This window comes from Salmo salar, chromosome ssa19 (genome assembly GCF_905237065.1).
Source record: "Salmo salar chromosome ssa19, Ssal_v3.1, whole genome shotgun sequence".
NCBI lineage: Eukaryota > Metazoa > Chordata > Actinopteri > Salmoniformes > Salmonidae > Salmo > Salmo salar.
The window spans coordinates 76,478,802-76,494,211 of record NC_059460.1 but is presented as its reverse complement, the minus strand read 5'-3'; the positions used below and the strand labels follow the sequence as shown (position 1 = coordinate 76,494,211).

The following is a 15,410-nucleotide window of genomic DNA, read 5'->3' as shown; positions in this document are numbered from 1 at the left end:
AGTGTGACCAATTTGACTGGAACTGAGCGAATAGCGGAGTGTGACCAATTTGACTGGAACGTGGAGCGAGTAGCGGAGTGTGACCAATTTGACTGGAACGTGGAGCGAGTAGCGGAGTGTGACCAATTTGACTGGAACGTGGAGCGAGTAGCGGAGTGTGACCAATTTGACTGGAACGGAGCGAGTAGCGGAGTGTGACCAATTTGACTGGAACGTGGTGCGAGTAGCGGAGTGTGACCAATTTGACTGGAACATGGAGCGAGTAGCGGAGTGTGACCAATTTGACTGGAACGGAGCGAGTAGCGGAGTGTGACCAATTTGACTGGAACGTGGAGCGAGTAGCGGAGTGTGACCAATTTGACTGGAACGTGGAGCGAGTTCCCCAAAGGTTGAAGCATCTGCCTTCTTGCCTGTTTCCAATTTCGCTCCAATAGCGCTCACTTCACGAGCTCAGGGCATGCCCGGGCCCAGCATGCATTTCTGGTCTACATGTGTGGCTATAGCCCCTTGCTTTAGCTACTGTCATGCAGTTCACTAAATATTTTCATAAAGAAACTGATAAAACACACAGGTGCAAAATCAAGGTGATTTACAAAGATGAGGACCAAGAGCAAGAGAGGGAGTGTGGTGATGTAGGTACCACAACTAAAGAATCATTGTTGAATCGGAAAAGTCACATATCCCGAAAGCGTGATGGTGTACTACTAAGTGTACATGCTAATGTAACAGTGTAGGTTCCGTCCCTCTCTTTGCCCCAACCTGGGCTTGAACCAGGGACCCTTGCACACATCAACAACTGACACCCCACGAAGCATCGTTACCCATCGTGCCATAAAAGCCACGGCCCTTGCAACGCAAGGGGAAACCCTACTTCAAGTCTCAGAGTGAGTGACATCACTGATTGAAACGCTATTAGCGTGCACCACCGCTAACTAACTAGCCATTTCACATCGGTTACACTAACAGAAAGGAATGAGGTGGGTAGATACAAAATATTTACTTCAATGACACATTTAGCTAAGTATTGTAAGTATTTATAAACAACATTTTTTATCTCATTCAAGTTTAGTTCATTTTCGTTCTTTTATCAATACAGTAGGCCGTCAATGATTTTGGCCTATTATCGGCCTATTATTAGTTCTGGCATATTATCTCTTTCAAGGAGCTTTCCATTTTGATAGGGTTATTTTACCTAAAATCCTTTAGGCCTACCAACAACAAAAAAAGAAAAATGTGCATCCTGTCCAGCCTGATAAGAGTGGCCGAAGGGTGTTTATCATCCCCAGTGGCTCTGCAAACGCTGAAAGGATATTCTCTGCTGCTGGCCTGCTCTCCAGGCACCATCACATGAGCCTGAAGCCACAGACTCTGTTTCTAAAAATGAATTCAAAGGCACTGGAGACTGAGCATAATCATGCATTTTTCCTTTCATTTGTATTTAATTCTAAGTAAGTCACAGCCTATATGCACAATTTATAGACTATTGTCAAGGGCGTCGTAAGGATAGGACCAAGGCGCAGCGGGTATAGTTCTCATCTTCTTAATTTATTTAAAGATAACACTTAAACAAAACGACGAAACAGTTCCGTAAGGCAACACAGGCTATACAGGAAACAACCACCCACAAAACACAAGTGAAACAAACCCCAACTAAATATGGCCTCCAATTAGAGGCAACGACAACCAGCTCCCTCTAATTGGAGGTCCTACCAAAACCCCAACATAGAAATAGAAAACTAGATTTAAACATAGAAATAGAAAACATAGAACCTAAACCAAAAACACCGAAACACAAAACAAACACCCCCTGCCACGCCCTGACCAAACTTCAATGACAAATAACCCCTTTTACTGGTCAGGACGTGACAACTATAATGATTTATTACAACAAAATATTGTTTAAATGCTGAGAGCGTAATGTTCATGCCAGCCTAGTGTGTTGCACTCACAAATGCTTCAATGTATTTCTTTGTAGGCTATAGCCTTGAAATAATTGAAATAATATAGCGTAAATAATTCATTTTCGTTCCTTCTTAGGCTCCCTGTCTGAATCCTGACCTATTTGGAGTGTTTATATGCTGTTTAATATGACATGTAGCCTATTTGAAATGATGAGTGCTTCTTACAGCAACCTAATCATGTTTATTAAAATACTTTTAATTCAAATCATATGGTTTGGTTTCAATACTTCAAACACAAATGGTAGGTCCAGGTAGTCATTAAAATAGATGGGTGTTGTTTAAATTGGGATTTTAGTGAATGGAGTGAATTTGGAGAAGCATTTTTTCAAACACCGTTTCCATGAGCGATGAGCAAGATTTCTAACAGCTCAACTCCACCCACATACTCTGGCAACAAGGCACTAAAGTAATTCTGCAAAAAATGTGGCAAAGCAATTAACGTTTTGTCCTGAATACAAAGTGTTGTCTTTGGGGCAAATCCAATATAACGCATTACTGAGTACCGCTCTCCATATTTTCAAGCATAGTGGTAGATGCATCATGTTATTGGCATGCTTGTAGTCGTTAAAGACTGGGGAGTTTTTCAAGATTAAAAAGTTAATGTTGCACAATCCAGGTGTGGAAAGGTCTTAGAGACTTACCCATTAATATTCACAACTGTAATCGCTGCCAAAGGTGCTTCTACAAAGTATTGACTCAAGGGTGTGAGTACTTACGTAAATTAGATATTTCTGTGAGAAAAAATAATTTTGAATTCTGGCTGTAACACAACAAAATGTGGAATAAGTGAAGGGGTATGAATATTTTCTGAAGGCACTGTAAAAGCAATGACGCAAGGGCAACATCTATTGAATTCCAGGGATTTATGTTATAAATATGCATAACAACCTGCTCAGCTTTTCCCAGTGTTACTTCCACCCTATGGCCTGATATGAACGGCTGTTATTTTCTGACCTTTATTAAATGCAATGCGATGTACACTATAGCTCATGGCTAATGTAAACCAGAATGTTAACCATTTACAATTTATTGACATCCATATGCCTTTTTCCTGGTTTGTATGATAGCAGTCTTCTAATATAATTGCTATATAAATCCAAACGCACTGGCTGATGTTTAGTGAAAAGTGCAAGTCTGCTGCATTGCAGACAGTCGTTAGTGGGTTTAGTCCTTTTGTGCAATAAAAAGAGACAACTGGTTGAAATGGTCGTTAAACGTGTGGTCTGGAGTACGGTCTTGCTGAATGTCACTGTCAAGCAGACCGCTAATCTCTCCTATAACCCCTCTCGTTAATAAATACAATGGGATGTAACTCCTGGGACCCTCCTTAACCCTTACTTCTGTTGAATTGAGTTCTCTCAACAAAGCAGAGCATCTCAGCAAAGCAGAGCATCTCAGCAAAACAGGGCTACTGAAAAAATACCTTTCTACTCAACAGAGCAGGGCTACTCAGCAAAACAGGGCTACTGAGAAAATACATTTCTACTCAACAGAGCAGGGCTACTCAGCAAAACAGGGCTACTGAGAAAATACATTTCTACTCAACAGAGCAGGGCTACTCAGCAAAACAGGGCTACTGAGAAAATACATTTCTACTCAACAGAGCAGGGCTACTCAGCAAAACAGGGCTACTGAGAAAATACATTTATACTCAACAAAGCAGGGCTACTCATAAAATACGTTTCTACTCAGCAAAACAGGGCTACTAAGAAAATACATTTATACTCAACAAAGCAGGGCTACTCATAAAATACGTTTCTACTCAACGAAGCAGGGCTACTCAGCAAATACATTAGTACTCAACAAAGCAGGGCTACTCAATCAACAAGGCAGGGTGTCGTTTCTAATCAACGAGGCAGGGTGCCGTTTCTAGTCAACGAGGCAGGGTGTCGTTTCTAATCAACGAGGCAGGGTGTCATTTCTAATCAACGAGGCAGGGTGTCATTTCTACTCAACGAGGCAGGGTGTCGTTTCTAGTCAACGAGGCAGGGTGTCGTTTCTAATCAACGAGGCAGGGTGCCGTTTCTAATCAACGAGGCAGGGTGCTGTTTCTAATCAACGAGGCAGGGTGTCATTTCTAATCAACGAGGCAGGGTGTCGTTTCTAATCAACGAGGCAGGGTGCTGTTTCTAATCAACGAGGCAGGGTGTCATTTCTAATCAACGAGGCAGGGTGTCATTTCTAATCAATGAGGCAGGGTGTCGTTTCTAATCAACGAGGCAGGGTGCCGTTTCTAATCAACGAGGCAGGGTGCTGTTTCTAATCAACGAGGCAGGGTGCCGTTTCTAATCAACGAGGCAGGGTGCTGTTTCTAATCAACGAGGCAGGGTGCTGTTTCTAATCAACGAGGCAGGGTGCTGTTTCTAATCAACGAGGCAGGGTGCTGTTTCTAATCAACGAGGCAGGGTGCTGTTTCTAATCAACGAGGAAGGATGCCGTTTCTAACAAGGCAGGGTAAAGGCCCTAGCGACAGGGTGTACATGTTATTAACTTCTGCGTTGATACTGATTGTATTCATCTTCTTTCCCCAGGAAAAGAAGGAAGAGGAGGATGAGAAAGAGGAGGAGAAAAAGGAGGAGGTTGAGTTGGAGGAGGACGACCTGATGTTGGAGGAGGACTTTGAGACGGGCGAGGATGGAGATGGAGAGATGACTGGGGATAAGGGGGAGGAGGACGACCTGATGTTGGAGGAGGACTTTGAGACGGGCGAGGATGGAGATGGAGAAATGACTGGGGATGAGGTGGAGGAGGGAGGAGAGGGGCAAGAAGGGGATGGAGAAGTAGAGGAGGAGAGCACCAAGATGAAGATCTTTCGTCGGATAGCGGCGATGGCATCCAAAGTCAAGGAGATCATTGGGAATCTTATTACCACTGCAGGGAAAGTAGTGGTCACCATTCTACTGGGCCTTACAGGTAAGTGCCCTCACTCAAATTAATGACTGGCAATCCACAATTTATCATCAGAGCAGTGGAATTACTCCATTTGTAATTTGCTTAAATTGACATGATTGAATCCCAGATTTAATTTAATAAAATGTTACATACAGTGTAAATATTCAATATTCAATATTTGTATTAAGACAATACAGTTAAATCTCCCCACACATCTATTGTAGATTATCAGGCTGAACCTTGTTTCCCAAAGACTTTCTGACTGTTTAACTTCCTGAAATGCTGAAATTACCAAGTGTGTTTTGGGATTTTTCATACTCAAGTGTGAAATGTACGAATCAGAGATGAGATTTGACAACGACGTAAAGGTGTAATACAATGTATACCTCTCCATCCAGTCTCACGGAGAATGATCCATTAGTCACTATGTCCCCACTCTGCTTCTGTGCTGTTCCAGGCATCATGCTGCCCTCCCTGACCTCTGCAGTCTACTTCTTCACCTTCCTGGGCCTGTGTACCTGGTGGTCCTTCTGTCGGACATTCCACCCGCTCATCTTCAGCTGTCTGTGTGTCCTCATGGCCATCTTCAGCGCTGGTCACCTGGTGATTCTCTACCTCTACCAGTTCCAGTTCTTCCAGGAGCTCATCCCACCCGGGGATAGCTACGCCAGGTGTGTGTGTGTGTGTGTGTGTGTGTGTGTGTGTGTGTGTGTGTGTGTGTGTGTGTGTGTGTGTGTGTGTGTGTGTGTGTGTGTGTGTGTGTGTGTGTGTGTGTGTGTGTGTGTGTGTGTGTGTGTGTGTGTGTGTGTGCGCGCGTGTGTGTGTGTGCGCGTGCATGTGTGTTTTCATGTAGTTTCAAGGACAATGCACATGCATTATCCATAAAAAGCAACCCCCATTGCATAGCATCTGTTTACAGGATCATTTTGAATCCCAGCATATCAGCATAACATCGTCAGTGTGTAATCCTCTAGATTAGGAATACAAGAACACAGAGCCTGACTGAGGCTCTGACTGTGACCAATATTATGACCCCAAAAAACATGTGGCTAGGGGGGAAAAAAGACCACCAAATCTAACCTAGCAATCCAATCAAGTGTCAACGTCTGAGCCAATTGCATGTCAGAGTGGGTGTCAGGTGTCTGTCTGTTGGCTTTGGTCCTAAATTACGATCCGACCGTGATAGCGGTGGTATTGCTTGTGGAATAAATTGCTTGTGTCAAGTTGAAAGGGTGAAGATGTATCTCTCCCTCTTTCTCGCTCTCTCTCTCTTTCTCCTTTTCCCTCCCCTCTCTTTTCTTTCACGTTATAACAAAAAAGAAAGGCAGAGGAATTCCTATGAAAAGCATCACAGGGAGCTGTCAGTGGGTGGTACACCTTTAAGATTGCCACACGTGCGTTGCCTCTGCTCCAGACAACACACAACAATGTGTTCACATCTGCTGGAGGCCGTAGATCATGGTGTATTTCATCTGGCCCCGGTGTCAGACGCTCAGCCCAACTGAGCAAAGTAGAACTTCACAGCAAAGGAGGATTTTTGAACGGGAATAGCAGTTGGGATGTTGTCATGCCCTGAGAATGTTGTGTTCTGTATGGAGTGGAGTTGAACTTGATATTGGCCAAGAGGTTTTGTAACGTATTTGGACATATTTGGGCTTAATTTATAGAGAACTAAATGAAGGTTGTCAAGGAATGATATGACATCTCTTGTTGTTGTTTTTTATCTTTAAAGAGGCTATATACAGAACTATTTCCTCTGGTAGTGCTCCTGAGCCAAAAGGTGTCTCCCAAAATAAACCAGGGATTGTGTGGTTTCATGTGTGAAGAAATTGATAAATATTATATCACACTACTGTTCAAAAGTTTGGGGTTACTTCGTAATGTCCTTGTTTTTAAAATAACATCAAATTGATCAGAAATACATTGTTAATGTTATAAATTACTTTTGTTGCTGGAAATGGCAGATTTCTTATGGAATATCTACATAGGCGTACAGAGGCCCATTATCAGCAACCATCACTCCTGTGTTCCAGTGGCATGTTGTATTAGCTAATCCAAGTTGATCATTTTAAAAGGATAATTGATCATTAGAAAACCCTTTTGCAATTATGTTAGCACAGCTGAAAACTGTAGTTCTGATTAAAGAAGCAATTAAACTGGCCTTCTTTAGACTAGTTGAGTATCTGGAGCATCCGCATTTGTGGGTTAGATTACAGGCTCAAAATGGCCAGAAACAAAGCACTTTCTTCTGAAACTCATCGGTCTATTCTTGTTCTGAGAAATGAAGGCTATTCCATGCGAGAAATTGCCAACAAACTGAAGATCTTGTACAATGCTGGGTACTACTCCCTTCACAGAACAGCGCAAACTGTCTCGAACCAGAATAGAAAGAGGAGTGGAAGGTGAAATCTCTTCAGATTACCTCAACAAATTGACAACTAGAATGCCAAAGGTCTGCAAGGCTGTAAATGCCGCAAATGGAGGATTCTTTGACGAAAGCAAAGTTTGAAGGACACAATTATTATTTCAATTTAAAATCATTATAACCTTGTCAACGTCTTGACTATATTTCCTATTTATTTTGCAACTCATTTCATGTATGTTTTCATGGAAAACAAGGACAGTAGTGTATGTGTATTTGAACCATACATGCAACACTCAAGCCAACATTTAATGTAAAGAATAAGCAACTAAACAGCCACTTTAAAGTGGCAATCAGCAGTTTAAATAATAACAAAGGGTAATCCCCGCCCCTCTTTAGGTTAGAACTATTGGGATTTGGGCTGGAGAAATGTAACCACTCTCAAATTCAAAGACAGAACTATGGATACAAGGACTGACCATCCATGATATCAAAATTATCATTTTAACCCTGTTTTGAGGCTATATAGTGTTTGTACTTTGTTTGCAAACATTGGAGTATCATTTTGGGTTCTGATGGGGTATGACAGTTGAACTAAGCTCATAGGCATTTGTAAGTGCTATTCTTCAAGAATCAAATGGGATCTATAGTTAAAGGGAGGGAAGGAAACAATGATGAAGATATGAGATATTAGACCAAAAGCTCCAGTTAAAACTCTAAAAGTATTTTCAAATGTGCTGCACCTTGTCTCTCTGTGCGTAGAATTTTGCACTTCAGATTTTACGTTTCATTTCATATGCAACATTTCCTGATGGAGGAAAGCAGATAAGGACCAGTTGAATCAGTTAAAATTTCACAACTGAGAGATTATTTTTTAAAGTACAGATCATATGCTTAATAACGTCATTCTAGGGCCTCCTGAGTGGCTCGGTGGTCTAAGGCAGTGCATCTCAGGTTTAGCTGTGCCTCTAGAGATCCTGGTTCGAGTTCAGGCTCTGTTGCAGCCGGCTGCGACTGGGAGACCCATGACGCGGTGCACAGTTGGCCCAGCCTGGTTAGGGGAGGGTTTGGCCGGCAGGGATGTCTTGTCCCATCGCAGTCTAGCGACTCCTGTGGCAGGCCGGGCGCATGCATGCTGACACGGTCGCCAGGTGTACTGTGTTTCCTCCGACACATTAGTGTGGCTGGTTAAGCGAGCAGTTGTTGTTCCATTACTTATAAACACTGAGCAACAGGAAACTACCATAGAGTAATTGGATGGTTGAATGTGTCCCAACTAATCATTGCATTTCAATAGGATCTTAGTTAATTTAAGTCCCCATTAAGTATTTTTTATTTATTCATTTTAAAATCATCACTGTATGTCTAAAAAATTAGTGTGTGTGTTTATTTCATGAAAATAACTCAGTCTTATAATGTGGGCGTGTTTATACACATTTTTATATATTTACATACACAGCCCTGATTGGCGGATAGGATCGTCTAGACTCTAGAGGCTACCCAAATAAAAGATGACTGAATAATCAGATCAGATTAGATTGTGATGTAACACTTTGGGCGAAAAACTCCATTCCACCTGAACAGGTGAATGCCATCCTATCAACTAATACCTCTACCCTATACACCGTCCTATCAACTAATACCTCTACCCTATACACCATCCTATCAACTAATACCTCTACCCTATACACCATCCTATCAACTAATACCTCTACCCTATACACCATCCTATCAACTAATACCACCCTTACACACACACACACACACACACACACACACACACACACACACACACACACACACACACACACACACACACACACACACACACGCACACACACACACACACACACACACACACACACACACACACACACACACACACACACACACACACACACACACACACACACACACACACACACACACACACACACACACACACACACACACACACACTCAGAGTTCTTCTGGACAACTAGTGTACCCTAAGCCACACACACACATAATCTCACCTACTCTGTGACCCAGGGCTTCTGGATAGGTAGTACCCCTCTCCCACCACACACTGCACTCACACACTCTTACCTGGTACATTCTGTCAAGGTCCAGTGTCAACACCCCTCAAGCCACCCACAAACATTTCAACCTAGGTCAACTATCCCCACATACCCACCCCACCCTCCCCCCCAAAAAAGCACTCCCACTATGCACCCTGTGACCCAACTGGACCCTCCATCCAGCCCCTGTCAGGGCCCAGAGAGAGCCAGACCAGGGAGAGGTGGCACAGGCCAGCCATCCGGCCCAGCTCCGGCTCCCCTCCGTTCCACAAACCCAGGTGGTTCTCATTACGCCGACCCATTCTTGGCTGGCTCTGAAATTACACAGCTGGTTTCAGGGAACTTCACATGAATTGTGGGAGCGAGCGAGAAAGGGAGAGAAAGAAAACTCTTAAGTTGACTGGTTGAGAGAGAGAGAGAGAGAGAGAGACCTCTGAGTTAAGTGGAGGCAATTAATTTAAATTAGGGCATGATCAGAGTATTTTTAGAAAGAGAGTGCTGTAACAATGCTTGAACAACTCTGACAGCAAGCAAATATAAATAAATATAGTGTTTCTGTTCCTGAGTGGCTGTAGCAGTGTTTTATAAAGGCCTTAGTGAAGGATACAGGACTAATTTGTAAAAGCGCTCGCTCGCTGTGAAATGTGCCCCGCCAACTATCCCAACAGAATACAAACCCCTTAAACAGCAGGTGTCAGAGAAGTGTGTGTGATGCGGGTGGTCCAATAGATGTTCTGTATTTGGAGTATGCTGTAACTGTGTATATTCATGTTCTATGGAGACTGCTAGGGAGTATTACGTGTGTGTGTGTGTGTGTGTGTGTGTGTGTGTGTGTGTGTGTGTGTGTGTGTGTGTGTGTGTGTGTATTCTGTGAAATAACAGTACAAATAAACACAATAGGATCAACCTTAAAGACCTTCTTGCTTTAACATATTGAACGTTAGCACCCCATTCATACACTCAAAATCACCAGGAACGACATTATATTACATTTCATACAAACCCCCTCCTCAAACAAAAAACTGTTCTAACCGTCCAGTTTTATGTGAAAGACTTAAGACACAGATACACCCATTCTGTGGCTTTTATATTTGTCCTAAAACATACACACATGTCTCCTTGGACATGAAAGATGGAGGAAAAGAAAGAACAAGCACAGGGATAACAAATATATATAAACAAAGTAGGGCTATGTATCCTTCACTATATGCCCGCACTCGCTTGGTATCATTCCCTTTACGTCTGCACTCGCTATGTATCATTCCCTATATGCCTTCACTCGCTATGTATCATTCCCTATATGACTTCACTCGCTATGTATCATTCCCTATATGCCTTCACTCGCTATGTATCATTCCCTATATGCCTTCACTCGCTATGTATCATTCCCTATATGCCTTCACTCGCTATGTATCATTCCCTATATGCCTTCACTCGCTATGTATCATTCCCTATATGCCTTCACTCGCTATGTATCATTCCCTATATGCCTTCACTCGCTATGTATCATTCCCTATATGCCTTCACTCGCTATGTATCATTCCCTATATGCCTTCACTCGCTATGTATCATTCCCTATATGCCTGCACTCGCTATGTATCATTCCCTATATGCCTTCACTCGCTATGTATCATTCCCTATATGCCTTCACTCGCTATGTATCATTCCCTATATGCCTGCACTCATTTGGGATCCTTCCCTTTACGTCTGCACTCGCTATGTATCATTCCCTATATGCCTTCACTCGCTATGTATCATTCCCTATATGCCTGCACTCATTTGGGATCATTCCCTTTATGCCTTCACTCGCTATGTATCATTCCCTATATGCCTTCACTTGCTATGTATCATTCCCTATATGCCTTCACTCGCTATGTATCATTCCCTATATGCCTTCACTCGCTATGTATCATTCCCTATATGCCTTCACTCGCTATGTATCATTCCCTATATGCCTTCACTCGCTATGTATCATTCCCTATATGCCATCACTCGCTATGTATCATTCCCTATATGCCTTCACTCGCTATGTATCATTCCCTATATGCCTTCACTCGCTATGTATCATTCCCTATATGCCTTCACTCGCTATGTATCATTCCCTATATGCCTTCACTCGCTATGTATCATTCCCTATATGCCTTCACTCGCTATGTATCATTCCCTATATGCCTTCACTCGCTATGTATCATTCCCTATATGCCTTCACTCGCTATGTATCATTCCCTATATGCCTTCACTCGCTATGTATCATTCCCTATATGCCTGCACTCATTTGGGATCCTTCCCTTTACGTCTGCACTCGCTATGTATCATTCCCTATATGCCTTCACTCGCTATGTATCATTCCCTATATGCCTTCACTCGCTATGTATCATTCCCTATATGCCTTCACTCGCTATGTATCATTCCCTATATGCCTTCACTCGCTATGTATCATTCCCTATATGCCTTCACTCGCTATGTATCATTCCCTATATGCCTTCACTCGCTATGTATCATTCCCTATATGCCTTCACTCGCTATGTATCATTCCCTATATGCCTTCACTCGCTATGTATCATTCCCTATATGCCTTCACTCGCTATGTATCATTCCCTATATGCCTTCACTCGCTATGTATCATTCCCTATATGCCTTCACTCGCTATGTATCATTCCCTATATGCCTTCACTCGCTATGTATCATTCCCTATATGCCTGCACTCATGGGATCATTCCCTATACGCCTGCACTCGCTATGTATCATTCCCTATATGCCTTCACTCGCTATGTATCATTCCCTATATGCCTTCACTCGCTATGTATCATTCCCTATATGCCTTCACTCGCTATGTATCATTCCCTATATGCCTTCACTCGCTATGTATCATTCCCTATATGCCTTCACTCGCTATGTATCATTCCCTATATGCCTTCACTCGCTATGTATCATTCCCTATATGCCTTCACTCGCTATGTATCATTCCCTATATGCCTTCACTCGCTATGTATCATACCCTATATGCCTTCACTCGTTTCTTTAATGAAACCCATTATTCTACCACGTGATTGGACCATTTCATTGAATCAGAGTGCCCCAAATTATGACTCAGCCCACCACTAATAGCTAAGCACTGGGCTGATTGGGTGCAGAGTTGCCTTGCCTCTGGGCTAAAACACAGAACCCTCTGACTATAAAACAGGCACAATCAGTACTTTGTAGTTTAACATTTGTGGGCAACGATGCCTTTTTGATTACTACCCGAGCTTAAGTCGAAATATGTTTACTTTTCAATTTATACCCAAACTCCAGAATAAAAACTACTTTGGGTGGCAAAAAAGAAAAGTTGTTTTTATAATAAAATGCTGAAATTAGAAGAAAATGTCAAATGGGATTTTTGGTGTGAAGTGTTTATCGTAGCGTCAGCGCAAGAAACCCACTGGGCAAAAACTGGTTGAATAAACATTGTTTCCACTTCATTTCAACCCAAAATAATAAACATCAGGTATTTTTGTATATTATTTTCAGCCAACTTGCAACCTAAATCCAATGACATGGTGACATTTTTTGTTGATTTTATGTTGAATTCACGTTAGTTGACAACGCAACCAAATGTAAATCAAAACTAAACGTTGAACTAACGTCTGTGCCCAGTGGGTGTATCAACGACTCGGGTATCTGTGTTTGTTCCTGTTCCTGTCTATCCAATCTGTGTTCTTGTTGTCTATCCAATCTGTATTATTGTTGTCTATCCAATCTGTGTTCTTGTTGTCTATCCAATCTGTGTTCTTGTTGTCTATCCAATCTGTGTTCTTGTTGTCTATCCAATCTGTGTTCTTGTTGTCTATCCAATCTGTGTTCTTGTTGTCTATCCAATCTGTGTTCTTGTTGTCTATCCAATCTGTGTTCTTGTTGTCTATCCAATCTGTGTTCTTGTTGTCTATCCAATCTGTGTTCTTGTTGTCTATCCAATCTGTGTTCTTGTTGTCTATCCAACCTGTGTTCTTGTTGTCTATCCAATCTGTTTTTAATGTAGTGGTGTTGTAGTGGTGTTGTAGTGGTGTTGTAGTGGTGTTGTAGTGGTGTTGTAGTGGTGTATATGACTCCACAAATGACAGATTAGTTGTATATTAGTTCTTCTTTCTGAATCATGTTCACTGTCTATCTTCTTGGTAAAACCATGACACTCCATGGCAGATTAGAATAACCCACACAGTGCCCGCTGGCCTTTGGTTTCATGTCAATCATATATTTCCTTGATTCCTCGTGTCCTCTCTCCTCGCCTCCTCCTCCCCTCGGACCTCCTCCAATGCGTTTTGAGAAAGAGGCAAGGAGAGAGGACACGAAGAAGAAAATACTATTGATATTCACCCTATATGCCACTTGATTGAAGACACACCAGTGCTCAGTGGTCAGCTTTCTCCAGCTGTGGCAGCAGTGCTTGGGCATGAAAGCATCTGGTTTGGAGGTTGGCTATGCCAAGAAGGCAGAGGAAATTACACTTCATATTTTCTTACTCTGGCCAGAGTTGAAAAGAGCCACGCACCCAAACCCATCGTATTCCATTACGATGTGCATTCTAAGGTCTAACTATTAATAAGACAAGCTGCAGTTTTAGAATGTTAGTATCACAGGCCAACCTTACATTACTCCTAACAGGACACAAGGGCCATGATCCCAAAGAAAACAATTCCGGTCAATTAAAGTGGCATGATATATATACAGTACCAGTCATTTACTATTTTCTACATTGTAGAATACTAGTGAAGACATCAAAACTATGAAATAACACATATGGAATAATGTAGTAACCAAAAAAGTGTTAAACAAATCAAAATATATTTGAGATTATTTGAAGTTGCCACCCTTTGCATGATGACAGCTTTGCACACTCTTGACATTCTCTCAACCAGCGTCATGAGGTAGTCACCTGGAATGCATTTAAATTAACAGGTGTGACTTGTTAAAAATTCATTTGTAGAATTTCATTCCTTCTTAATGCTTTTGAGCCAATCAGTTGTGTTGTGACAAGGTAGGGGTGGTAAACAAAAGATAGCCCTATTTGGTAAAACACAAAGTCAATATTATGGCTAGAACAGCTCAAATAAGCAAAGAGAAATGACAATCCATCATTACTTTAAGACATGAAGGTCAGTCAATACAAAACATTTCAAGAACTTCGAAAGTTTCTTCAAATGCAGTCACAAAAACCATCAAGCGCTATGATGAAACTGGCCCTCATGGGGACCGCCACAGGAAAGGAAGACCCAGAGTTAGCTCTGCTGCAGAGGATAAGTTCATTAGAGTTAACTGCACCTCAGATTGCAGCCCAAATAAATGGTTCACAGAGTTCAAGTAACAGACACATCAACATCAACTATTCAGAGGAGACTGTGTGAATCAGGCCTTCATGGTCGAATTGCTGCAAAGAAACCACTACTAAAGCACACCAATAATAAGAAGATACTTGCTTGGGCCAAGAAACACGAGCATTGGACATTAGACCGGTGGAAATATGAAATTTGAAATCTTTGAAGCATGGAGGAGGAGGTGTGATGGTGTGGGGGTGCTTTGCTCGTGACACTGTCAGTGATTTATTTAGAATTCAAGGCACACTTAACCAGCATGGCTACCACAGCATTCTACAGAGATATACCATCCCATCTGGTTTGTGCTTAGTGGGACTATCATTTGTTTTTCAACAGAACAATGACCCAAAACACGCCTCCAGGCTGTGTAAGGGCTATTTGACCAAGAAGGAGAATGATGGAGTGCTGCATCAGATGACCTGGCCTACCACAATCACCTGACCTCAACCCAATTGAGATGGTTAGGGATAAGTTGGACCACAGAGTGAAGGAAAAGCCACGAACAAGTGCTCAGCATATGTGGTAACTCCTTCAAGACTGTTGGAAAAGCATTCCTCATGAAGCTGGTTGAGAGAATGCCAAGAGTGTGCAAAGCTGTCATCAAGGCAAAGGGTGGCTACTTTAAAGAATCTCAAATCTAAAATATATTTGGATTTGTTTTCCACTTTTTTTTGGTTACTACATGATTCCATATGTGTTATTTCATAGTTTTGATGTCTTCACTATTATTCTACAATGTAGAAAATAGTAAAAATAAAGAAAAACCCTTGAATGAGTAGGTGTG

At 42.1% G+C, this 15,410-nt stretch overlaps 1 protein-coding gene across 2 annotated transcripts in view; it reads left to right on the top strand.

Moving 5' to 3' along the window:
• The window catches only part of LOC106579641 (piezo-type mechanosensitive ion channel component 2), a 258,629-nt gene that overhangs the window by 165,676 nt on the left and 77,543 nt on the right, over positions 1-15,410 (top strand). For both annotated transcript variants that reach the window (XM_045702749.1, XM_045702748.1), the window contains exons 6-7: positions 4,493-4,874; positions 5,311-5,524. In XM_045702749.1, coding sequence (XP_045558705.1) covers positions 4,493-4,874; positions 5,311-5,524 — 596 coding nt within the window. The remainder of the gene's footprint in view (positions 1-4,492; positions 4,875-5,310; positions 5,525-15,410) is intronic.